Consider the following 26,943-nt stretch of genomic DNA (forward strand, 5'->3'; position numbering starts at 1 on the left):
AACATGTGGCTGAATATAAAGTTTTACATACAAAACTCAAAATGTTCACAGGTGCTCAGTGTGTCCCCTCTGGAAGCGGCATATGTCCACACAGTACTCACACCCGTCTGAGCATGTCAGGAGTCACAGCTGTTGCTATGCTACCAACCGGCAACCACTTAAAACTCCTAAATCTGCTCTTCCTAACAGTTTTCATTGTTACCAGTTGTGTGTATGTATTCTTCTGACCACAACTCTACTGCTGAGACGCCAACTTGGACTTCTAAAACTGAAACATCAATAAGCGTCTCACTTCTTCACCCTCCCAGCTCCTTACCATGTAATGGAGACCCTGAGGGGCTACTGGACAGGCCAGGTATGGGGCTACAGCGCCCACCGATGCCTCCTCCACCTAAGATGCAGCCACTTCCTGCGAGACTTCCTGCTCCTCCTCCTAAAGCAGCTGCCCTGTTCAGCTCCTGTTCAATCTCCTCCAATCCAGCGCTCTTTTGAAAGCGCGACATCCGGTTTACCACACGTGGGGACATGTGAGTCCGGGCACACGGTGCACCGCCGTAGGGGTTGATGGGAAATACATGTGTGGTGCCACGGAGGGTGCTGACGGCTACCCAGCGACTGTCCTGGCTGAAACACATGTCCTGTACCTGGATCCAGACAGGTGAAAAAAAATCAGACAAAAAACAGAGCAGATAAATGTCACACCATAAACATAAGTAGTGGAAATGTTGACACATACCACATAAAACTTTCTTTCTGAAAATTCCATTAAAGTGTAGAGGCTGGTCGACGTGTAAAAACTGGAGAGAATGTTTTTGTGTTAGTCTAAACCATCTCACATCCTCAGGGATCAGTCATTGGGCATCTTTTCTCTGTATCTGCAGCCCCTCAGTTTCATTCTTAGAAGCCACTTCTATGTGGATGATCCTCGGGTGCATACGCTCCTAAAACAGAACGATGCCTACTCCATACAAACTACACACTGAGTGACTTGAGAAACTAAGTACTTGGAGGTTGGTAAACCTCCTAAATTTTTGGTCCTAATATCACTGGTGGGATGGCTCTGGGACAGTGTGGAAAGCCTACTGTCCCAAACATGGGTTTACAGTGGACCTTGATTTTAGATTTGCTGGTCAGAGAAGATACAGTGTTGAAATGAAGCTTCTTTCAGCTGAGACAGTTGGCAAAGATAAAAAGCTTTTCCACACTGGCATATTATCATTTGTGCACAATTCAAAATAATCCCATCTGTGAATATGGTCAAAGAGAGAGGCCTGGGCTTCTCTGCTGTCCCTCGGACCCAGACCTGTGGCAGAAAGTGGATGGATGGTCTCAAAATAACTTGATGAATGTGTAAAATATATTTACATGCCTGCGTATTTTATTCAGCACAGAAACATGGGCGCAAAAGTAAACTACTCCAAAGTGCAACTAACTCTAGTGTGACTGGGCTATAGTGTTAATCGCAGAGATCAAGAGATATGACTGAGATGTCGACTAGCCTGACAGAAACAGACAACAGTTTTTGCAAGAGGTGACAATAAGATATGAGATTGTTTGGCGATAAAATAAATGACCAAGAAAAATGGCATCCTTATTTAGTTGCTCTTCTCCAACACTCAGGGAGCAGACATTCAAGAGAAGATAGGATCTCCCCGAGCACGTCAGACATGCAGGAAACCAGACAAATAGGCTGCATGAGACAATACAAGCACTGGAGAGTGGGAGCGAGAAAATGAAAAGACAAAGAGATAAGGTGACAGACCGATGAAATGATTGTGCGCTGAAACTGCATCTATCACTTGGCATGCCTTTAAAAAAATAAAAATAATAATAATACATATATCTATTATATCTATATGGCAGGCTGGAGAGTGTAGATCCAGGAGAAAGTTTACAAGAGGAATGCCTGACTCCTCAGTCAGCCAGCCAAAGAGAAAGCTCTGTCCCTCCAGGCCTTTCTAATCTTTTGCCAGGTCAGACGAGGTAATTGTCCCCAGCAATGACAGTTAATGGGGCATCCTCTGCATACCAGACAGTTACTTTACTTTACAAAGATGACTGAAAGAGGAGGGCTGACCTCTGCTGTAGCTTATAAGAGATGACTCAGAGATGAGAAAGGGCTACTTTGTGTGTGTTGTAATTGGTCATAATAGACCTGTCAGGGCTCCAACAGTAAATGGGTCCTGGATATCATGGCCAAATCCATTTCGATCAGGTGGGGGATTACCTGAAGGGTGGCTATAATTGTACTTTCATGGTGTGACAACCATCCACATATCAAACATTTGTCAAATGTTATCTCAAAAAGGCGGAATGCATCTGCTTTCAGTCACATGCAAGGGCTGATGTGGAGGTAGCACATTCCTGAAAGACTGGATAGCTCTCCCTTGTATTTTCCAACAAAGTACTTGATGACATGTGTGACAGTCAGAAGATGATAAGACGAGTTTAATGCCTTTGTTTTTCTTTTTAAATCAGTCACACCACGTAGTGAAGATTAAGCATCTCAGCTGACCTGAGAACAATGACGAGAATGTGACAAAGATGTGACCAGATAAACACCTCTCACACGGAGGCGTGAGATGGACAATTAACGAGGGTTTATGTGGTCGTTAGCATCGGACGCCTCATCCTTCTCACTTTGACAGACTAACTACGATTACAAAAGTTACATAACAGGCCTCTGTTTGTCAATATTGTTACGGCAGCCTAATTTGATCTATAACGATGGAAAAGCACTGTTAACTGTGAGCAGAAGCGTAATAGATTTAAACAGATCCATAAGTGTGTAAATGCTTTTAAACAATGTGGATATACTAAAGATGGCTGATGTGGGTTTTGAACACAAATGTCTTCTTGGGACTGGAGCTGCTGCTTTGTGTCAGAACTACAAGTTTAGATCATTTCCACTGCTTCACAAAAAATATCACAACATTAAAACAAGATGTTTTTAACATTAAAGTCAGTAAGGTTTTTAAATATTGACATATAATTGGCAAATACTCAAATCACATGTTTGCACAAGAAGCCTGGTTACTCTGTGGAAGTAGGTTACAAAGGAAATCTGACAGTGACAGTCTGTCCCCAAAAACTCCATTTACACAGTGATTAGAATGTAAATAAACACATAAAAATACATTTTACATAATGAAACAATGGAAAGGCAACATGTCAACTGCTAAAACTCTTAAAATCTTTTTTTTTTTATTTGCAATAGAGGCAAAAAATGGAGTTTTGTGCTGCTTAACAAAACACAGTGGAACATCTAACAACTAAAATGTTAATATAACTAGTAACATCTTAGTAACATGACTGGATATATATAAATAAAAGTACCCCAGAAATGAGGCAGAGAAGGGAGGGGTTCACCTCTCTTGTGTGGGCAAATAGATCAGCTGTTTCAAGAATAACATTTCTCAGTATTAAACTGCAAAGAATTTTGCTTTTATTATCTAAGGTACATAACATCGTTCAACCATTCAACGAATCTGGAGAACACAAAGAGTGAACATCAGTCAATCAGTATGAAATGCTGCGACCTGAGGGGCCTGAGGGGCATTAAAAATCAGATCTCAGAAACACTGAAAACCAATATTAGTCAATATGCAGGTTCAAACTACTTTATGCAAGTTAAGAAAACAGTAAAGCAGCTTCTTTCTTTAGGCCTGAGCTAATTTAAAAATGTGTGAGGGAAAGTGGAATTTCAAATTGTTTTTGAAGATCACGTATGACATGCCGAGCATTATAAAGAAAAGAAGGCCATATGGGTGCATTTGTGAATTAATACTAATGATATACACATATATATATACGTATTACAACAGTATGTCTGAGAGTCTGGTTGCTTAACTGGCGTTCTTTCAGACGTCTTACCTGTTGAAAACATGTGCTGCATTACTATAATTCAATGTTATTTATACAGCACCAAATCATGAAAACAATCACCTCAAGGTGCTTAATATTCTTAATAAGCACCCTACAATAATATAGAAACAATCAGACAACACCCTATGAGCAAGCACTTTGGCAAAAGTGGGAAGGAAAAACTCCCTTTTATCAGGAGGAAACCTCCAACAGAACCAGGCTCAGGAAGGGGCGGGGCCATCTGCCCCAGAAGTCTATTGATTGAACAAAGGAGATACCAAACCACTGAGCAGAAAGTAAACACAAAATGCAGCTTCTAAATGAAGGTGTTTATTATTAAGGCCCTGTGTGCAAAAAAGTGGCTCCCCCCAGGTTATAACTTAAATGAGCTGTGGTGTTTCACCTTTGGAAAGCTGAGTTCAACAGCCACACCCAGACCTGATTACTGCCACACCTGTTCTCAATCAAGAAATCGCTTAATAGGACCCGCCTGACAAAGAAAGGAAGATCCTCAAGAACCAGACATCATAGCACGATCCAAGGACATTCAGGAACAAATGAGAAACAAAGTAATTGAGATCTCTCAGTCTGGAAAAGGTTATAAAGCCATTTCTAAAGCTGTGGGACTCTAGCGAACCACAGTGAGAGCCATTATCCACAAATGGTAAAAACATGGAATAGACGTGGAAAAAGTTGAAGTTTTTGAAAAGTGTGTCCTATTACATCTGGCGTAAAAGTAAAACAGCATTTCAGAAAAGGAAAATCATACCAACAGTAAAATATGGTGGTGGTAGTGTGATGGCCGGGCTGTTTTGCTGCCTCAGGATCTGGAAGCCTTGACATAATTTCCTTAGAGATTAATAAAGCACTCTGATTCAGATTCTGAATCTTTGTGGTAATTCTGCTGTCTACCAAAACATCCTGAGGGAGACTGTCCACGACCTCAAGCTGAAGCACACTTGGGTTCTGCAGCAGGACGATGATCCAAAACACACCAAGTCCATCTCGGAATGACTTAAGAAAGACCAAATGAGGACTTTGGAGACGCTGTGGCATGACCTTCAAAAGGCAGTTCACGCTCAAACCCTCCAAGTGGCTGAATTACAACAATTCTGCAAAGATGAGTGGGCCAAGATTCGTCCACAGCGCTATAAAACACTCATTGCCAGTTACTACAAACGTTTGATTGCAGTTATTGTTGCTAAGGGTGACTAGGGCTGGGCAATATGGCCTAAAATTCATATCACGGTATAATTTTAAGCATGTGCGGTAACGATATATATCGCGATATATTCTTTTCTTCTGTATAACGTATTTTCCACACTATAAGGACTTAAAATCCTTTATTTTTCTCAAAAATCGAGAGTGTGCCTTATGTATGGATTCTGGTTGTGCTTACTGACCTTGAATCGATTTGGGCGTGCAAAAATCTGTTAAAAACGTTTTAGTACAACTTTGGTAAGCTGCACTGCTTGATGGATTGTCAGAGCATTACGGCTGCCGTAGCGAGGAGCTTCGGAGTAATCTGGGTCCTAAACTCCGTCAGCTTCAGGTCCCAAAGTCAAACGAACACTAAGAGTTAAAAACGGTCTAAATGATTTCATCTTTAATAAAATCATCAGCGTTGCTGCTGTACCAGGTGTACCAATTAAGTTTAACATCCAGGCATCCATGAAAACAGAATTTATTAAATTTAACGGAGTTAGAAGTAGAGATGGCACGATACCACTTTTTTATGTCCGATACCGATACCGATATCATAAATTTGGATATATGCCGATACCGATATGAATCCGATATGGTGTTTTTTAATCAACAAAACTGTTTTTTAAATATCTTGCTGCATTTTGTATAAGTTCATACTCAAGTTTAAAACAACAACTACACTAAAGCTATTCTGTTATACCTGTATGCAAAAAAAAATATTTCATAGTACAGCAATACTGATCAATCTAATAAACTTAAACCTACACCATCCTCCCTATTCTGGTATTTTAAAGAGTACTTAGCATAAATATTAAGCAACCTAACTAATAGGGTTCCAACTCCCAGCAACAACAAAAATAAATAAATAAAAAATAGGGAACCACCCCTCACGCTCCACCTCATGATGCTTAATCAACGTAATCAACCTTAATTTGATGCAGTGTGAAAAAAAATGCACAGAAATCAATTATTTTTCAAGAAATATTAAATAGATTCAACATCTTTCTTCAACAAAATTGCAGACTGCACAGATGGTACCTTCCCAAAGGAAAAAGTAGTATAGCTTACTAGGGTATATTAGACTTAATAGTCACTATATACAGTAATTGACTTCTATTCATTTTGCATCAAATTAAAACTTTGGCTGTCAGATAATTATTTATTAAAAGCTAGACATTTTAAATGAGAATAAGAAAGAAAAGTATGTCTTTGTGCCCCCTTTTCCCTGTTAATGCCCTATCAGCCCCCCTGGCTAAACTTTGCTAGATCCGCCCCTGCACAGTTACCAGCCGTCAGCTACGTAGAAAAAGATCCTTGAGTAGAAAGTAATATTAAATACATTCTAACAATAGCTGATCAAGCTTAAACGTGCTGCTGTTGTTCAGCCGCTGGTTTCCTCTTTCTGGTGCAAAGTGGGCCAAAAGCAAACAAGAGAGACATACTCGCGACAGAAAAGCCGATCAGCTGATCCTTAAGCAGTTTCATGATTGAAGTAGCAGCAAGAAGAGGCAGTCGCTCCATATATCGCTTGTTAAGCTTAACGCAGGAATGCTTTACAAACATTCAGAGATGGACTTACACACTTGCTTTACTTCTCTCGGGATAACTTTGTCGGAGATGAAATGCCGGGTTGCTAGCGAAGCTCCACATGCTATCCAGACCACAGCCGCTCTATCACGTGATGCATACTGCTCCGACGTGCTAACCTGAGGTGAGTTACGGCGTGTTGCAAGTTTTGTGAGGTGCTTTCGTGATATTTAATGGATCGGATTACATTTTTTATTTTTCTCCGATATCCGATCCAGTAATTTAGGTCAGTATCGGACCGATACCGATACGTAATATCGGATCGGTCCATCTCTAGTTAGAAGTTAACAGGAAGTTAGCTCGCTAGTTTCCACCTAAACTTGACATACCATGTTCTGACTGAGAGATTTTTGAAACTAATTCAAACGTACAGCTCTGCTACCACTTCCAACATAAATGAAGACAGAAACTAAACAGCAGTGGCGTTTGCAGGGTTACTGAAGTTGGACTACCTGGTATATAATGTTGTGCTACGTGATTGCTAGCGACACACGGGGGGGGGCGCGAACATTTTTCTTGTAAAACAAAGGGGGGCCCAGCAAAAAAGTTTGGGAACCACTGCTAAAAATAAAGGCTGAAGAAATTGTGTTCTCACAGAGCAGCCTCATTACTGAAGCACAAATAAATGTGCCAGTTAATTTTTCATTCATTCAGATGACTGGACATCAATTGATGCTACAGACTGTTAAGTTTAGTAGAAGAGCCTCGTGGCTCTGAGCTCATCCACCTTCTGCTCCGCCTTCAGCCCCTTACAGCTGTTATCAGCTCGCAGGTCTGTTTACCTGGCCTCGGGTCACTGACAGCCAGCCGCATGTTTGGTCGCTGGAGACAGATAAGGCGTCCACCTCCACCTACCTAACTCAAGACTTTATGACTCCCAGTATGTTTCTGAGTTCTGTGTGTGTGTGTGTGTGGTGTGTGTGTCTGTGTGTTATTGTGGTGATAACCCCTGTCCCAAACACAGGCAGGGGCCGGCATTCAGTGTTTACAAGGGCTTGGATCAAAGCACCCTCAGTGTGCAGCCAGTCAGCAGACCTGACGTTTGGTCATACATTAACTGCAGGCAGGCTGTAGGAGTGTGTGTGCATGTGATGGTGTGTGTTCCCAGTCAATAATCCTGAACTTAACAAGGCCTGAAGTACTTTTGTTGAGCAAGCACTTCTCCTTTCTACTGTAATTAATGAGAAAAAGTCAAACTAAAAATAATCTTGAGAACTACAATCTTTTTTCTTTTCATTGTTTTATTAAATTAATTACCATATCCCTTCACTTCATTATTATAGACCATACATTTAGTGAAAGTGTCAAAGTGTAGGTGGTGAAAATTAGCTGCCCACAGCTAATATACTGCTCGATATACTCTTTTCTCTCCCTAAAGTATTATTGAATGTATGACCACATGTAATAATGTGTCAACTCAAGATTTTAGCAGAGACATCCTCTTTAATTAAAACTTTCTTTTTTGATAAAGTAATGGTTAGGTTTAAATCAGGTAACACGCAAGTGTTTCTTCACTCACTATGTATCTGTACACAGCTTTGCATTTAATCATTAGTTAAAATTCATCTCTGGCTCTCTTCCTCTGTAAGTCTTTTGTTCTGTCTCCCTTCATCACCAACTGGTCACACAGATAGCCGCCCCTCCCTGAGCCTGGTTCTGGAGGATGTTTCCTCCTGTTAAAAGGGAGTTTTTCTTTCCCACTTTTCACAAACACATCCTCATTGGTTGTCTTAATGCTGGGGTTTCTCTGTATTACTGTAGGGTCTTTCCTTACAATATAAAGCAACTTCAGGTAACTGTTGTTGTGATTTCGTACTATAAAAACACAATTATGCTAAATTGTATAGAATAACAACACAGGTAATGTTTTAATGCTGTTTAAATGTTGCAGTTCATCGAGGGGGTGGAGCATGTTATTTTCTATAAACTGGATGAATGTTTTTCTTTACCAATCATGTATTTTTCTCATAAATGTATCTGTTTAAATGGGAATGTGGTTTGGAGGGGGACTGGTCCAAACCTGGATCTCACTCAAACTGGACAGCTAAGGGAAGGGTCATCTCCTGTCTACTACTGAAAGGAAATGAAGAAACAACAGAGGATAACTGAGTCATTAAATAAATGATAAAAGCTGTGAGTTTAACAGTTGATCTACATTCCTACCCACAATATGGTCATGAGATAGTGGTTGTTTCATCTTTGGAGAGAGGGAGAGTAGCTCTCAGTTCCGGTGGTCCAGGTATCTCAGTAAGATTATTCTTCGCCACCTAGGTTTTGCGCTAAAAAATATGAGGAGAAAACCCCTGGGCTGAACCGGGACAGCCTGGAAAGTTTATGGTTTTGAGCTGGTAAAATATCCCTGGAGCAGCCAAAGGAGACAGTCAGGGAGAGGAAGGTCCAGCCATCTACGCAGCACAGCTCAGCAAGGTAGTAAAAATGAGGTTGGTGGATAAATAAATGCATTACTTTCTATTGTTGACCTTATGTATCACGCTAATGTTTTTAAATTTCATGGTCACTATTACACATACTTTTGTTCTATGGAGGGACGAGCAGTAATAAATTGTGTTTTGTTTGTAATACCGTACCTTTGTTCTTACCCTTTTTTTGGTTTCACTATCTTCACTATCTTAATCATATTGCAGTGATTTGACAGGAAGAAAGAAGTAATAATTATACTTACATACAAGTGCACAATTTACTACATTTGACTAGAATGTATGTGTATGTGAATCAATGCAATCTAAACACTCATTAAATATCTGTACTATTACTCCCAGTGGATGGTTGCAGTGTGCGTGTAGGTTTGAGTTTGTTTCAGACCTTGGCTTCGGTCTCCCCACGATGCAGCGTATAGAGATGGTGAACGGCACTCTGCGAAGATGCCCACGGGTGGGTGAGGATCTGGAAGACGTGAAAGTCATGTCCCAGGGTGTCGGCAGTTACCAGCAGCATTCCTACAAAGAACACATAGTCACTGACATCAGGAATCAGTCCGTTAGCCGGCTTCACTGTAAGCTGATTCTTAATGTGTGCTGTATAAATGGTTCTTATTTTATCGTGCAGCTGCTTGAATGCATGCCTTTTGTTTGTTTGTTTTTTGGCTAATGCTCAAATATTGTAATACGCACGGTTTAAAATGCACTTCGCGCTACATTTGTGTCATGTAGCAGCGCCTACCTTTTCAACTGGGCCAAACCATACAGTGATGACACTAATCGAACAAATTAAGCTTTGGAGGTCAATAGTGCTGTATACTCCATAATGATAAGGTTCCCATCCATACAACATAATGTGGTCTGAAGAGGAAAACATCTATGTTAACCATATGCATATCATCTGGCCTTAGAAGATGTGTTTTTACCGCAATCATCAAACAATCAAATGAGGCAGTATGATGTCCCATCACTCCACCAGAGACCTTTAGACCTATCACCTGAAGCACATGTTACATCTTGGTTTTTGTTTGTTTATTTTAATCATTTTAATCAAGATGATTCAAAATGATACTCCAATTTGTGCAGTGTGTCTTACTGTTCCTAATGGTACACTGACCAACAGGGGTGGGGGGAAAAATCGATACTGTGTAGTATCGTGATATTTTGTTTGCTAATAATGTATCGATACAGGGACAGCAGAAATCGATATTTTGTTACAAAAAAGGTTTTTGTGCTCTGACTTCAGAGCATGTTGATCCTTTTTCTGAGCAAGAATCCTGACATTCCTTCACTGTCCAAATGTGTTTAACTTGTTTTTGGCAGCAATAAACATGACAGTTTACTTATTTTAATTTAAGACATGTTTTATTTTAATTACGTTTAAAACTTTTTTATTTAATGTAAAATTATATTTTGTTTTAATTTACTTTCAAATTCTTCAGTTGCTGAATGGGCTGCATAGTTTTCATAAATTGCATAGTTCAGAATAGCTATAATTGTACCAGATGGTTGCATTCAGTTAAGTTGGACTAGACTGTAATACAAACCGTTCAGTTTGTCAACAATAAAACTGAAATGAGAGAAAGACTGAGTGTGAGACTTTGATATTAGATAAAATGAATATTGATAAAGTTTACCTTTATGTACAGAATCTGAATATCGCAAAATATTTTTAAAAATTGCAATAATATTGTATCGTGCGTTAAGTATTGTGATAATATCGTATCGTGGGATGTATGGTGATTCCCACCTCTACTGACCAACCAAAATATTTCAACTGCATTTTATTCCAGCAGCATACAACCATACAAATGTGCATGACACATGTTAGACAGCATGAAAGAATTACTATGCACTTAAAACAAACAAACCAGCCCATTAAACATAGCCAGCTATCATTTGTGACAGTCATAAAATGCAACTTTGCCTTACATGATAACTCGGTCTGGTAAAAGCACGGCTCGAGTCCTGTGATTGTTCAAGGACAGACGAAACGAGCGTCCATAAAAGAGGCAATCTATGTATTCGAGCATCAGTGCACATTTATGGGCGTGTCTATGCGCATTCAGAATCACCAAAACGCTGAACCACAGCGCAGCACAAGTGTAACCAACACTGACAGGCCCATTCATTTGGTCCTGTTTTATTTGAAGCTCGTCAAACTCCAGAAAGTATAGGTCCAAACCATAAACAACATGCCCAACAAACCACACCAGAACAAACCCAGATCTAAACTGGCTCGTCTACACTGCTTTTCAAATACAATCCAAAACCCATCCCCAGAAACCTTCTGACATGCTACAAACATGGAGATCGAGCAGCAACTCATAATACAACTCATTGATGCAGAGTGTAAAAAATGTCCAAGGCCCTGTCCTTCTGATGACTTCCAGACATAAATAATATTAAAGTAATTAGTATTTTCCTCTCAGTTTTTCCACTTGGAATCTTTTATGTGGAGGCTGCAGTAGGTTTTAATTAGTGGCCGGGCTTTATTGGGTGGCATGTCAAATGTGAAAAGAGGATGTTGGAATGGCATGAGATTAAAAGGATCCAACAACACGTGCGAGGGAGATGGAAAACACTCCCTTTCTGGAAAAAAAAGAAGCCATTTTTGCACATTCAGAGTCGAAGTTTCCCTTGGCCAAGATTTGAAAATTAGTAAAGAAAAAGCACTGCTCACAGATGATGAAAATCTGGATAAATGATAGGTTCGTGCAGATTATCAGAGGTGGAAGAAAGAAACTCTAACTAAAGCCAAGTGAAGTGTGCATTAAGACAGTGGTTAGCTAGTCATGCTGTATCAGAGCGACCAGAAAGCCAAAAAGCTAAGGCCCAGGGCCTGTAAACTCTTGAAAACCCACGCCCCAAACGAGGTGCCAAGCCACAAGAAGCATTTGCGTCAACTGGGAATAAAGAGAAAGAAGGGCCGGGGCCCTTCTAATTATAGAGTCTGGAAACGGAAGCGCAGGGCGATTAGGAGTTGAGGCGCTGCGGTCTGTTTATCTGGGAGCTTCCTCTCGCTCTCAAACCCTCTCTCCCCTGTTCTCCGCTCTCGTTCACTTTTGCTCCTCTCTCTGTTTTGGTCGGGCCCTGCCCACCCAGTGGCTGGAGAGTCTGGCCCCTAGCTTTCTGACAGATGAGACTTGGCCACTGCCTTCTGGCCAGGGCCGGTGTTTCTCTTCTGCTGATGGTAGAGTCTGGGCTCCAAAAAAGTAACAGCTCAGGAAGGCTGGAGAGCTTTGCGAGTGCGAGTGCCCGAGGACTGGGGCTTTTGTGGCCTTGTTGAAATACAGAGGCCCTTGCCGAGAGGCGTCAGTCGGTTAGCCCACGGGAGGGCCAAATTAAAAAGCAGCTGAGCGGCCCGGTGGGTGAAAAGAGAAGGTTTTAAACAGCGGCTGGCTACAGCGGGGTTTGACACGTCCTATTTATAACACCTTGTCCCAGGGGTTACAGTGTTATTTACGATGTTTTAGTACCAAGATCGCTGGCACATGCTCTAAGACGTGCGCTAAACTGGAAGGGGTGACTTCTAATTTGCCATGTGTGCGAGACATGCGTTCATATGGGATATGAGGGAAGTGATATAATCATTTCCATAAATATCTGCTTTTGCTTTCTGGGGTTTTTTCCTCTTAAAATCTTTTTGTTTTGTTTTGCTGCAGGCTTTAGTGTCCCATCTCTGACCATCCAAACAGAAAACATCTGCTCAATCCCATTAATGTTGGGAGGATGTTTCATTTACAAAGTGGTGGGGCTAGCTTTATTCTTGACAAAGGCGGACGGGACGGGAGGGCGAACGGCTGAAAGAGAGAGAGAGCGAGAAAGGCAAAGAAATAAATGGAAAGAAGAGGGTGATTTCCCTACTTGGCAAAGTGGAACGCCACAACAAAACTAGTCCACTTTTTAATTAACAACACTACGCTGAAAAAAAAAAAAAGCTTTGAAAATCGGGAAATTCTCAAATTATAACCATGTGGAGGGGATAAAGCTTACAAGATGGAGTACTTGGGGGATTCGGATAGCCTCGCTGTTACCAGGATGCATAAACTTCAGAGCAAATGAGCCCATTTACTTTGAAAGACTATCCATCATAAAGAGGAGGTTTTGTCTTCAGGGCTGGGAAGGACAGGACGTTATGTCTGTCTGAATGGATTTGTACATATACTGGACATATACAGCGCACAGCCACAATATTAAAAGCAATAAAAAGTGAAGAGGACAACGCTGATCCTCTCATTACAGGAAATCTTGGGTCCTAACATTCATTTAAATGCTACTTGTACTGTTAAGGACACCTGGACACACCCCTGTGACAACAGCATTTTCCAGCAGCACTTGGCTCCCACAGCAGGACAATTCACCTGTGCAACCAAGGTGCACATCTGGCCTCCAAAACGGTCCTACATCCATGCTCCGACATGTCAAAACAGCATGAAAGAGCAGTGTTATTTTAGGCAGGTGATTTTAAATGGTAAATATAGCAGTTGGCCTTATTCACTCATTTTCTTTGCCTAACTGCTTTCTATCAAACATCTGCAATTATACTGCCCAACAATCTCCCTGTCACAGGCTGGGTCTCTGACCCAGCGCTCTGAGTTCATGTTTGTATTTGTCTCATTTTGTTATGTGATTTAGTTTGTGTTATTTCCTATCTGCCTTTAGTTTAGGCAGTTATTGTTCCTGGGTTTTCTATGTTTTGGGGTTTTGTATTTATTCATCACATATTAGGTCTGTTAAGTTGTGTTGTCATGTTTTAGTTTTAGTATTTCCTGTTTTATTCTGACAATGTCATGTGTTCTTTGTTTATTGTATTTAGCTTTCCTCTCCTGGTCCTGTCATTAGGTTTATGTCTGTCAGCTGTTTCCCCCATGTGTCTCCACCTCCCCTGATCACCTCATGTATGTATTTAAGCCCTTTGTTTTCTGCATGCCATTGTCAGGTCGTCTGCTCATCCATGTCTCATCCCCAGGTACCCATGTCAGTTCACTATGGTCTGCGTTTGAGTCCTCCTCTGCAACACATACGGTCTGCCCCAGCCAGACCGTGACACTCCCTGCATTTTATCATATAAAGCCTAATAATATATCCTATACAAATTGTAATACTCTAAATATAATTTGTCATACTCTGCCAGGAAATTTGAGGACTTTTCAGAGCGGTGCCAGGAGTTTAGTCTTCAAACGCGAGAATATTAACATGGTTGTAATCAAAGGAACGTTAATGGTTATGTCTACTCTTTATAACTAGAGAAAATTGTGCTACTGATTGCAGTGCAAATTGGAGGGGGAAGAGTGTGCCCTACTAATCTTCTCAACACCGCAGCAGCAGACTAATATACGAGCAGTTTTATATCTGTTGGGCAGCAGAGTAAGCATTAGGGTTAGACAGATGCTAAAAAGCCAAAGTCAGCCGCCCCCAACAAAGCAGAGCGGGTGCAGTCTGACTAATTACTCATTTCTCTTAAAAGTTATAGCTACGTATTGCTTATGTTTTAGTACGGATGGTGTATGTTTATATTTGCATGTGCATTAAAAAACTTTGAGTAGCATATGAACAAAATTTAAACTAAACAACACTAGATGATGTTTATGTGTTGTCGAGGTAATGACAAAAATGTTTTATTTGGTTAGATCGCTGCAACCTTGACCTTTAACCTCTAAATTCATCCAGTGTTTGAATCCAGCAGTTTTTACTCAGCACTGAAATTTCTGAGCAAAAGTTAACGTCTTTGAATTCATTTGAGAATGAAATTCCTTTTATGATAATGTCATTAGAATTTAATACAAATACTGGTACAAATAAAGATTGTTCAGTGCCTCAGCAGAGCGAGCACCTGATAGCCACAACACCTTTTTTAAAGGCATGCTGTTCAGGTGTACCAAAATTCTCTGGGTCCCCGAAACGCATCGTTCTGAAGATGAAAAGAAGGCCACTTGAAGGCGGACAGAATGGAAGAAAAATTGAGAAAACAAGAGAGGCAGGAGAAGGAGGAGTGCTTACGGTTCATTTGATGTACAGTGGGCTGAAACCAAAAATTGTGTTTTTCTACACGCTCCATAGGCAGACCACCTGTGAGCACTTAGATATTAATAGATATGAAAAAAGGTGTATATGTGTGTGTGTGTGTGTGTGTGTGTGTGTGTGTGTGTGTGTGTGTGTGTGTGTGTGTGTGTGTGTGTCTGTCTAACCTAGCGGAGAAACAGCTAGCAGTTTGACATTACTATGCTGGAACGCTGGCTCTTTTAACAGGGCAAAAGTCACCTGGCTTTAAAGTCGTGCCGACACATAAGAGGCAGGCACCATAGAGGTCAAGTTCACAAAGCGTGACTGTTCTCAAAGCAGAGCTTCAGGGTTGTTCTTTCATCACCTTAAGTGGAAAAATACACTACTTAAGTTTGTGTTATAGGGCATTTACATATTTGCAAACTTCCTGCTGAAATTGTTTTAAAGAGGAGAAGTTTGTATTTGTCATTTGCCAGAAGGCTGTCCAACGAGCACATTATTGGCTGTATAAAAAGGCGAAAACATGAAGGAAGCCTCTGTTCTTGTTTCACCTGCAACAATCTGCCAAAGCTTCAACACCAGTTTGCTGCCACTAATCTAAATTCCCAATGAAGCCCAGGTCTTTTTGTTTTGCTTTTGTGGTTTCTCAACATGGGACAAACATGTTCTCACAGCAGCTCAAAGAAGGTTTTGACAGGAGTTAAAAGCAGGTTTTTTTGTCATGTCATATTTTAAAATCCCGAGAACATTCTGCTCACATCTAAAATCTATGGATTTAAAATCTACTGAAAGACTTTGGGACTGTCATCAGAGCTTAATCCCTTAGGCCAAGAGCGAGGTAAACTCCTTATGGGCTAGCTTGAGCATTTTTTCAGTTCTGTTAACCAATGAAATCCCTTCAGACTGTCACAGCTGCCATTCATAGGTAAGATTTAAGACTTCCTAGATCTCAGCTGGTCCACTGAAGCTGTGTGTCACAAAAAAGGATTATTGAGGCCATCCATTCTGTTTCAGGTTTCATAACTATATTTAATTTGAATGTAGGGTTTTTTAATTTAAATAAATAAAAACACAAAAATGACTAACAAATTATTTTGAATGATGGAAAAAGCAATGCAAAGTTACTTTGTAACAAGAGGAAACATGGTTCATCAGGCAAATAATCACATACATGAAGTTACATAAAGTAATGTAAACTGTTCTGCCTTTACAAACAGGCTTTGATGCTGTAATTATGCTTTTATTTATCTGCAGATACAAAAAATTTGCAAATGCAAAACATAATAAACATATGTGTTGTATAAGTACTACACAAGTATTTATAAAAAGCTTAAAACACACTTGTGTACCTGTAATAAATTACAGGAAAATCGTTAACATTTGAATAAATGTTAATTATTTATAGTGGTTTTCTGCTATAAGGGCATTTTAAGTGCTTATTAATTACAGTATTTGACAACAAATATATTAATTACATTACTTTAAAACATTAATAAATAACACACATCTTCATGTAGCCACGAGTTCATGTAACATTTTCTTCTCCATTTTTGTGGAGCCGAGTCTGATTCCCTTAACACGTGAGTGCCGGGTGCTGGGTGCACATCGGCTTGAGCTACTACTCCTTTTCCAGAATTCTCTTTTTTTGTCTGACTGAATCAAATTATCTCTGCTGAAAAAAATTAAGGGAACATTTGGGAACACCAAGTCGTAACCACTGCTTTCCATATATACGCTGCCAAACAAACAAACCGTTCCACAATTCATAGAAACAAGAAACTTCCCCACTGTCCTCTTCCCCACTCAGTCTCCCACCTACACACATACCATAAAGAAGTTCGAAATGACCTGCGCGTTACCGCACCATGTGGGCTATAAATGACTCCACACGGCTTTGCTGTTTGTTCTGGGGAATTTTTTTCTCAGCCAAGTTTTCCAGAGACCCTGAGTCACCGTCTAGCTCATCCAGTTCCACTCTGTAGCTCTGACCATGCACTTTAATAACCACTTTTCACCTGCAAGAGCGTGGGGCTTATCCACTGAGATGGCAAATATTTCATTATTTTATGATTTTTTTTGTAAAAAATAAAAAAATAAACTACTTTAGAAAACACGGTGTAATGCAGACCGTGTTTTTTGTAGGTTGGAAACTTACATGGTGAAGTCAGAATTTAGATGCTAGAACCAATGCTATTAGGCTCTTAAAACCACCACCTTGATACACAAGTAGGCAGTAAATGAATGCCTCTCATTGTACCAAAATAGCTGTTTACTGTAGAAGCTAAATGTGTTTGATAAACACATACATGACCAGCTTAAAATCACATCTTTGTTAAACCTTGTGTTTTCATCTGAAACAATAGAAACACCATAGCTAGAGATTAGTTGAAAACTAGGACGACACATCTCCTCACAGTGCTCCCTGCACAATGCATGGTTTTAAATCACATTCTGGTCTGCTGTCAAATACTAATGACAAATAGCAAACGATGGAGGTGTCAGCCTGAGCTGCAACAAGTACGACAGGCATTGTAAAAACACACCCAAATATTACAGTAGTCTCAGTAAAATTCAGTTTTTGTTTGTTTTTTTAATCTCTCAAAAAGGCAAAACTGAGAGGCCTGTGGTGCAGAAGCTGTAAATCAGATCAGAGCCGCCTACGAGTGCTAATTGCTATCTTGGTGTGAAGACATGACTCAATCCATACTAAATGTGCGGCCGAGTGAAGCTGCTTGTGTGTGGGAATTCCCCTCATGTTCAACATGTGCGTGTGGGTCCAAGGTTTTTTGGCAACAGCCTGGTTTCTTTCACACATTAGTGAGATGTACAGATAGAGTTATTACACCACGAGCTGCCTTCATGGCACAGCTGCCTCAATGGTCAGGCACAACAAGCCAGGCTATTCATTAGACCAGCCTGTTGCTAAACCAGGGATATGGTTTATGGGACAGCTCCATGAGGGGAGAGATTCAGTTTTGATTCAGCTTCCATTAGTCGTGGCTTTGAAGGGGTATTCAAAACTTTTAGGTGGCTGCACAGTGGTGTTTTCCTGATCTACCGTGGATTTCATGAGGCTGAAAAAGGATTCTTCACAAGACAAAGGTGAAAATATATCCAGTACAAAACTTGACTCATGGTCAGGCAAGATTTCTGATTAATCTGTGAATTTGATTGATAATATAAGTAACAATAACCTGCAATGATTAAGGTTACTAAGTAAATACATTTATTCAAGCATAGCAGATACTTGCATGGGTGATGCTTTGAGTAGCTTCATTAACACCTGAACTTTTCAATCCACTACATTTATTTAAAAGCTATAGCCACAAGTTACTGCAGAGGTAAATGGAGTTAGGGATGGCCGTTATTTAAAAGTTATTAGTCTGTTAAATTACACCTAAAAAGCTGAAAACTAAGTTTGCAAGACCCAGGGAAATTAACTGAAGTTTTCTGTAACCTCAGAGTAAAATCTAGAAGTGAGCAAAAAGCTTAAGAAAGCTAAAGCAACAAAATGTTTTGCATTGTACAACCAGTCAAAACTCCAGGAATATTAAATGGACTTAGACTGAAAAGAAAGGAAATATCAGATCTTTAAATCTGAAAAGCAGAAACTTCGTGGATCTCTTTAGTTGAAAAATGACAAATGAGTACTTAAGAGTTCAGAATTAATTAATTATTCGATCGTGGTCCAAGTGAAACCCTTCCGAGTTGGGAATGCCTTTCACATTATTATATCAGTGCAATGTTATTACATATACTTGATACATGCTTCATACATATTATTCAAGACTAATATCAGCTGTTTAGAAAAATACAAAATGTGACATTCTCTTGGGCTGCAAATACAGGACTACAGGACGTCTTCTTCCACAACTGCATGTAAAGCAGCGGTCTCCAACCTTTTTTGCGCCACGGACCGGTTTATGCCCGACAATATTTTCACGGACCGGCCTTTAATGTGTCGCAGATAAATACAACAAAATAAAACTAGTACCAGTACTGAAAAAAGAAGATTTATTCATAACACACGTGAAAAGACCCAGGAAAACCGAGTTAACGGTAAAAACAATAACAAAATAACGCTGAAAACCGATAAAAACCCTGAAAACCAGACATTTCACACCGGAGCCTCAACTCTTGCGGCCCGGTACCAAACGACTCACGGACCGGTGCCGGTCCGAGGCCCGGGGGTTGGGGACCGCTGATGTAAAGGACTTTATCAAACTGAGCATGGGCTGGAAAGAATAAAGCGGATGGAGCTCGCTTGATTGTTGAATCAATCACTCCATCTAGTGCCAGTCATACTCACCAAAAAAAAGAAAAAGGAAAAAAAGCCTCGTTGCTGGACAGTATCTCTTTCATCAAAATATGAGTCTATTTCGACCTTGGCGTTATACCCAATAATCAAGTCAAGGATCATTAAGGATAAGTGAAAAGGACGAGACGTGAAAGAAAACAAGCACACACACATCGCAGCTGTTAAAGAGAGCTCTTTGCCACTGCACTTCATCTGCGTCCCTCTAATTACACCACTAGGAATAGATCCACAGATCCACCGAAGCGCCAGCCGCCACACCAATAACTGGCGGCGAACGGTCCACCCTCTGTAGCGCCTCCAACACACACAAGCCACTGGGGTTTCTTACATAACTCTTCCCAGCCAAAACGTCTTGGTTTTCCAGGCTCTACTGGAGTCATATCATTGTTTCTTTCTTGTTTCTGCCATGTTGAGGTTGAACACTGTGAAGCGAACCTCAGTAAGGCAAGAAAGGTAGTTCAGTAAAAGCCACTTCCACTAACTTGGAACGAGTTCACTTAGAGGCAAACCAATGAACCAATCACTCAGGATTTGGACTCTGATCAAAACAAGAGGCCTTTAATTATAGAACACTGAAAAAGAGGCAGCTTAGAAATGAAAATGAATAAAAGAAAAACAATGATGAAAGCAGTCCTGCAAGAGAAGTTTCTATGCCTGTGTTCAGATTTAACCTAATCTCATCACATGCTCTGCCTGCAGTTTTTGTCTCTTTTTAAAAGGATTGAAATCTGTGTTTTTTTCACTGCATTTCTTTGCATTTTAAAGTTGTATTAGCTCTTTAGATTGGGCTCACTTAAGAGTTAGAAAGATTAAAAATGTGTCTGGAATTTTGATGATGACAGTGCCCTGTGTAAAGGGTCACGGCAGAGTCTTTTGGCTTGCTGACGCAGCATCAACCAGTACACCAGAACCACTGTAAAATCTACATGAACAGCACTGGAATACACCGAATTCAGTGGAGGCCTAGTTTGGATCTTAGAAGTAAAGACGACATTATTCCTTTAAATGATGAACAAAGACACTTTTCTTACACTATGACATAAAAAACACAGTCAGCTGGCTAACAACATTGTTCTTGTGCAGAAATGTTGATTCATTTCACATATCCATAGTGTTTTAGTCCCAATTTCCTTCAGCATCAATTTTAGAATAAAGATGTTCTGTTTTCATTTAACAAAAACGAGCGATTCATATTTCTGCAAAGGACCACGTTAGAGGATTTTGATCCCATTTGGCTGCTTAGAAATGGTTATTCTACTTTACATAATTGTAAGAATCATAATCAAGATTTGTTTTAATATATTTTAACAATTAATTCCAACTACAAAAAGCACAGCGACCAATCAAAGAAGAAAAGGCCAAAAACTGCCACAAAACCTTTACCAGTTACATCCAGTGCTTTCAAATGTAATGGAGTACGCAGAGCAAAGGACCCAACAGCAGACTTCAGAGGGAGACATTTATCAGCTGATACAAGTCCAAGGGACACACACAGGGACACACACAGGGACACACACAGGCAAACACACACACAGGGACACACACAGGCAAACACACACAGGGACACACACAGGGACACACACAGGGACACACACAGGGACACACACAGGCAAACACACACAGGCAAACACACACAGGGACACACACAGGGACACACACAGGGACAGACATGGGGACAGACACGGGGGGAAACACACAGGGAAACACACACAGGGACACACAGGGACACACAGAGGGAAACACACAGGGACACACACAGGGGGAAACACACAGGGACACACACAGGGACACACAGAGGGAAACACACAGGGACACACACAGGGGGAAACACACAGGGACACACACAGGGACACACACAGGGAAACACACACAGGGAAACAATGGAACAAAGGATGAATAAAGACACAGGCAGGACACGGGTGGGGAACAAACAACAGCTGAGACTAACTAAGGCTAACAAGACAGGTGAAGTAAAACTAGGAACAAGAAGCAGAAGACAAAGAATTACCAAAAAAAAGAAAAGAGTGACAGTCTAAACACAGAAACACAATGTCCTGATGCATGCTCAATTATCCGGTTAAGGACATCCTGAACGTAGTGTTTTCAGTGGGAGAAACATTTCACCACTCATCCAACTGAGGATGAGTGTTCATCTTCACCCCAACCTTACAAACAGTACATCTGATTAATGACTGAAACTAGCAATGGGCTGTGAGGCCAGTTTCATGATCAGTAATATGCAAATTGGCATGACCATTGATGAACGGCCATCTCTGAATCGAGGAGGGGGCCTAAGGGTACATCTTTCACAATCTTACAATGCTGTGATTGCAGCCATTCCCCAACTCTCTGTCAATGGTACTCGTGGCCATTGATCAGTTTTTTTGGCTTCTCTTGGCGCCATTTCTGTTTGCGTGACTTCAAAAATCATTATTCTGGCAAATCCTGGCACGTGTTATCAAATGGTCAACTTAAATATTTCACCTGATCGTGATCACATTACATCAAAGCCAGATAAAGTTGGTCTGTCGGCCTTCAATAAATGATTTGGGAACAAAACAAGCTTTTAGTAGTGTCGGTGGTCAAAGTCAATGTTTGTTTGTGGGGTTTTTGTTGGTTTTCGTTGTTTTTTTTTAGGGGAGGAGCAAGATATCAAGAGCAACTACTTATCCTAAGCTTTACTTCTTAGCAACCTTTTTAGCTCCTTAAGATAAGTATCCTAATGGGAAAAAATATAAGCACATATTTAGTAGCTTAGCCGCATAGATGGGTAATATATGTGATTTTGTTGACAGCAGGTAGGAGAATGTGGGGTTAAGACAACCATGTCTGGCCTGTCTTTGTCTAAAATATGATCTTAAACCTCCTGAGATGGAGCTGCTAAGTTTAGTCATAAGTCTAAGTAAGTCAAGGATTCCTGGAGCTTAGAGGTCACAGGGTTAGAGTCATCTCTCAGCAGCTTCTTTATTAACTTGCACACATACACACACAGCAGGAGTAACAGAAACATACACGCAAAGATCACACACAGAAAGTGATGACGTAGCCTGTTCACACGTACAAAGCATCTAGTGTCCTTTTCTATGTGGAATGAAGTCAATGGTAAAAAAATGTTTAAACCAATGCAAGTGTTTTTGCTGCTCAACGACTCGTTTGTCACATTTGTCATGTGTTGCTCGTAAATGACAAAGAATAAACACATATTGAACACAAACACTGGTGCAAAAAAATAAAACAGAACACATCAAATTAAGTCAGCATTTGATTTGCACTGAATTCGTTTTGCACCATGATGAAGGATTTTCTTTTAAAAACAAAAGAAAGAAAAAAACAAAAGCAACAGATTACATAAAAAGACAAAACTGGGTGAATGCTTGGAACAACCTACCTGCCAAACACCGAAGAGAATGCACAACATAAAGTCCCTGATGAAGATTGCTAAAGCAGTTATTGAAATGCCTCTTCCAGGCAGCCTAACTATTGTGTTTACTTTGGATCAGACTTCAAAATAAAAGTGATTCGTGTAAAAATCTTGTTTTGGAACTATGCACAGCTTGGTCTTCTTGCAGTGCCATTCACAAGTGTTTGAAACACATCTCTACAACAGAGGTGGAGATTGCAAAGCTAGCCTACAAATACATTAAATTTTTAAACAATCTTGCTAAAGTAAATCAGATAATCCTTTAGAAGGAAAAGGCTGCTCACAGCAAATATTGATTTTATTTTTCTTTTCTCGTTTACTGCATTCTCTCTAAGATTAAGAGATAACTAACACATTTACCGTATGGGATACAATGTCTGATCTACATGTGCTTCCTTTGTTGAGGCTGGGGAAACACAGGCCAAACACTTGTTTAAGTGGAATACACACACTTGGAATTTGGCTTGGATGGTTACATCCAGCCCAACCAAAGAAACAAGACGAAGCCGCCACATGTGAGCCAAACAAACAATATGTTACCGTACACTTGAATGGACGTGTAACTGCTGTGCTGTTTTTAGTGTTCTGGTCACTGAGTGTTCAGTCTTCTTCTTCAACAGTTACGAGTGTGTGTGTGTGTGTGTGTGCACATGTTTACATATCTTTGTGAGGACAGAAAATTGGCACGCTGCTATACCTGCGGGGACGTCCTCACGAGTTTGAAGGCATATTTGAGGGTCAAAATGTGGTTTTAGTGTCAGGGTTACAATTGGGTTATGGTTAGGTTTAGGCTGAGGGTCAGGGTTAGGCATTCATTTTTGATGGTTAGGGTAAGCGGCTACGGAAAGCATTATGTCAATGAGATGTCCTCACGAAGACATGAAAACGAGCGTGTGCGTGTGTGCATTACCACTGGGGTTGAATTGCATGCAGGATATAGGTTTGTCGTGAGCTGGGAAGTGAGCCACCACTCCTTCACCGTCCGAGTCCTCACTCACCAAGACCTGGATCGTATGAACACACACACAAACAAAATCCAAATCATTTTCTAACAATGAGAACATTAAACCCAGAGAGGGACTTTCCCCTGCTCAAGGATTTCTCTCCACATTTTGGTTTGGTGTGATATTGTCACAGCAGGGTGATTTTGACATCACCCTGCTGTGAAACAGCTGGAAGTTTAACTCCTTTCCGAGTGTGCCATTGCCCTCTTGTGGACAGAATATAATAAGCATGTTACCTGAAATAAGACAAGTAAGCACTTTGTTGAAAAACCCACTTCTTCTGGTCAAAGAAAATATGAATCATCATAATTTGAGCTGTATTTCATTAGCGCTAGCGCTTTACAAAGATGCTGTACTGAGACCAGTGTGGACAGGATATGGCCTAACAACAGAGACAAGAATATGGACAAATTTACTTTGGCAATGATGTGGCTTTTCACATGTGGCTTTGACAATACCCCATGACACAGGGTCTTCCCGTAAACAGGCACAAACTGCCATCAAATGCAGAACTGGCTTTCCCCTTGTGCAACTTGCCAACAAAAATGAAATTGTAAGTTATTTTGTACAACTAGAGGCTGCTCCTAAATCTCCATACAAGTCTGCTGTCAATACTGGGACAAATCTAACACAGGCTGTGCTGAGACCAGGAGCTGGCAGAAAACTCCTTTAGTCACACAGAGAGATTAGACATAAGCCCAGACATGAGGCCACTTTGTGCAGAAGTACCGGTGTTTGAGAACACACACTCTTGTTTAAAAGAGTTAAATGTGGCCCCGGTGTTGCACTACGGATGTCAGGAAAGCTGGCCAAACATTTAAAATCTAAGCTAGTCCAAACAAGATAGCCTCTAAAAACTAAAAGGATTTTGTCTCACACTCCAAGCAAGATCTTAAGGATCCAGGGGGGAAAAGGGGAAAAGGCGGGAGAACAGCATGAACAGAAAGAGGCTGGTGACATGAAGCAGATCACTTTTATTACAGTGCAAGCAGACAATGTTGTTCTGTTAGGGAATCCTGCTGGAGCCCTTTGAAACAAGAGTGTCCTCCAGAGAACCGAGCCCCTGTTACACAGGGGAGTGTGTGTGTGTGTGTGTGTGTGTGTGTGTGTGTGTGTGTGTGTGTGTGTGTTGAGGCTGCTGTTCCAAATAAGGAGCAGTGATACAATGTAGCTCCAACCTCATCCAACTGGAAGCGATGGGAATGTCTTGGATCTCCACAACGACACAGGAGCTCACCTCAATCATATTCGTGACTTCTCTCATCTCTCCAGAATTTACACCTCCAACCTCCGTCTTAATACACTCTCGACTGTCCCCACCCCTACTACTCCCTTCAACCTCCATTTCTCCTACACTCTGAGTGCACCCCTCCCTCCTTGCCTGGCCTCATCAGTGTTTACGGCCAGTGTATGGTTACAGTGTGTCGCCTGGTGACAGAGTGCAGACCCACTTCTGAAGGCTTAGATCCAACTTATAAGACTACGGGCTGGTTACAGGGCGGTTACAGTCGCAGAGGAAAGGAGAAGGCAGAATGTGTGTGGTGATAACATCACTGACAAACTGTACTACGTACGAAAACACACCTCATTAAAAATGTGACCGCTCCTGCAGTGTGATTAATCACAGTTTGGAGAGGCTGAGGAAAATTCAGGGATAAAAGCTTTTAGCATTTCTTTTGCAATTAAGAGGAAGCCAACTGGTCAATCTGTAAACGAGGTTAGTGCAGCATATTTTCATTCTTACTATAACACACACCTAAGCTAGTCAGACCCAGAGTCAGGATAATAGATGCAAACTTACCTTAGTCATTTATGGAATGACACTATTTTTGGGGGGACACGTTCTGATTTTTTAGCGGCTTCCTTTCCTTTTTATTAGACTGTTTATTGTGATAACTCCTGGTGACCTTTGTTGTTGGTTGGAAGTTGTTTTCAAATTGCACTGCAAAATAATTACATGCACCAAACATTTACCAATATACTTTTCTATTTATTTATTTATTATTGCAAATACATCATTGTATACAACTTTAAAGGTTGAGTAGAGTCGTGCTCGGTGTTACATCAACCATAATTCATGCTTTGAAATATCAGTGAACAATAAAAATTTATTTTAGCAATTTAAAATTATGTTATTTGGTTTGTTGTGCATTTTTATTACTTAATATTTATATTTAATGTATAATTTTTTAACTTACTAAATTTATTAATTTAGCTTAATTTTAATTGCCTTAACAAATGCATCAAAGCTACAATGGGATTAAAAAAATATCCCCAAAAATATTAATGTATTACTTCTCTAAACAGGGCACAATAACCTGAAGACCATCTGTAACACTAATAATGCCTTTTTGCTGCATTACGCCACAAAATTGTAAACCACTGACAGCTAAAGTGAATAACAACAACTTTCTTGTTACAATAAAATAAACAGCAACAGCCTCTCCAAGCATCTCCTCTACAAAGTGTAAAAATTATATATATTAAAAAAAATTACTCCAAAAAATACGTCCAGAAAATGAATTTCCTACAGTCTTAAATCCAGGACCTGATTTAGCATGTGGTGCATTGAGTCAGCCTCGAGCTTCATGTCAGGTTGCAGCTGCATGTTTACAAAGTGTCTCTGTCACCAGCACGGCCAAAACAGACAGAACTCTGGCTAAAAGCTCAGTTGTTAAAATATGCAGCATATCTAACTCACACCTTTAGGTTAGTCGTGCAGAGCCAGGTAAAAGAGACTGAGTGAGTCCAAGCCACCAAGCCTGCTTCTTGCCAAGCCACAGAGGCAAAGTTTTATTTACCTGGGACATACATGATGAGACCAAGGAAGCAAAAAGCCCAATTGCTGTGTGTGTCTAAGCAGTAACTTTCTATAAAAGTCACTTAAACAAGGCTGTCAGGTGGTAACAGTGAACCCAGTTATTTATTTATTTATTTATATATATATATATATATATATATATATATAAAAAAAAACACCCAGCACGCCCCTGCGGGCGGTTTATCCTTCAAGCTCGGGTCCTCTACCAGAGGCCTGGGAGCTTGAGGGTCCTGCGCAGTATCTTAGCTGTTCCCAGGACTGCGCTCTTCTGGACAGAG

The 26,943-nt window shown here is 40.5% G+C and overlaps 1 protein-coding gene across 3 annotated transcripts in view; it reads right to left on the reverse strand.

Annotated features, from left to right (window-relative positions):
* Window positions 1-26,943, reverse strand: part of bcas3 (BCAS3 microtubule associated cell migration factor) — a 323,439-nt gene that overhangs the window by 253,333 nt on the left and 43,163 nt on the right. For all 3 annotated transcript variants that reach the window (XM_085479043.1, XM_085479042.1, XM_085479044.1), the window contains exons 13-15: window positions 23,751-23,844; window positions 9,481-9,614; window positions 317-644 (exon numbers count right to left, since the gene is read on the reverse strand). In XM_085479043.1, the coding sequence (XP_085335169.1) occupies window positions 317-644; window positions 9,481-9,614; window positions 23,751-23,844 (556 nt within the window). The remainder of the gene's footprint in view (window positions 1-316; window positions 645-9,480; window positions 9,615-23,750; window positions 23,845-26,943) is intronic.

The sequence above is a fragment of the Copadichromis virginalis genome, linkage group LG14 (genome assembly GCF_057382275.1).
Source record: "Copadichromis virginalis isolate Kocher_CV1m ecotype Utaka linkage group LG14, C_Virginalis_male_GT1.1, whole genome shotgun sequence".
Taxonomy (NCBI): domain Eukaryota; kingdom Metazoa; phylum Chordata; class Actinopteri; order Cichliformes; family Cichlidae; genus Copadichromis; species Copadichromis virginalis.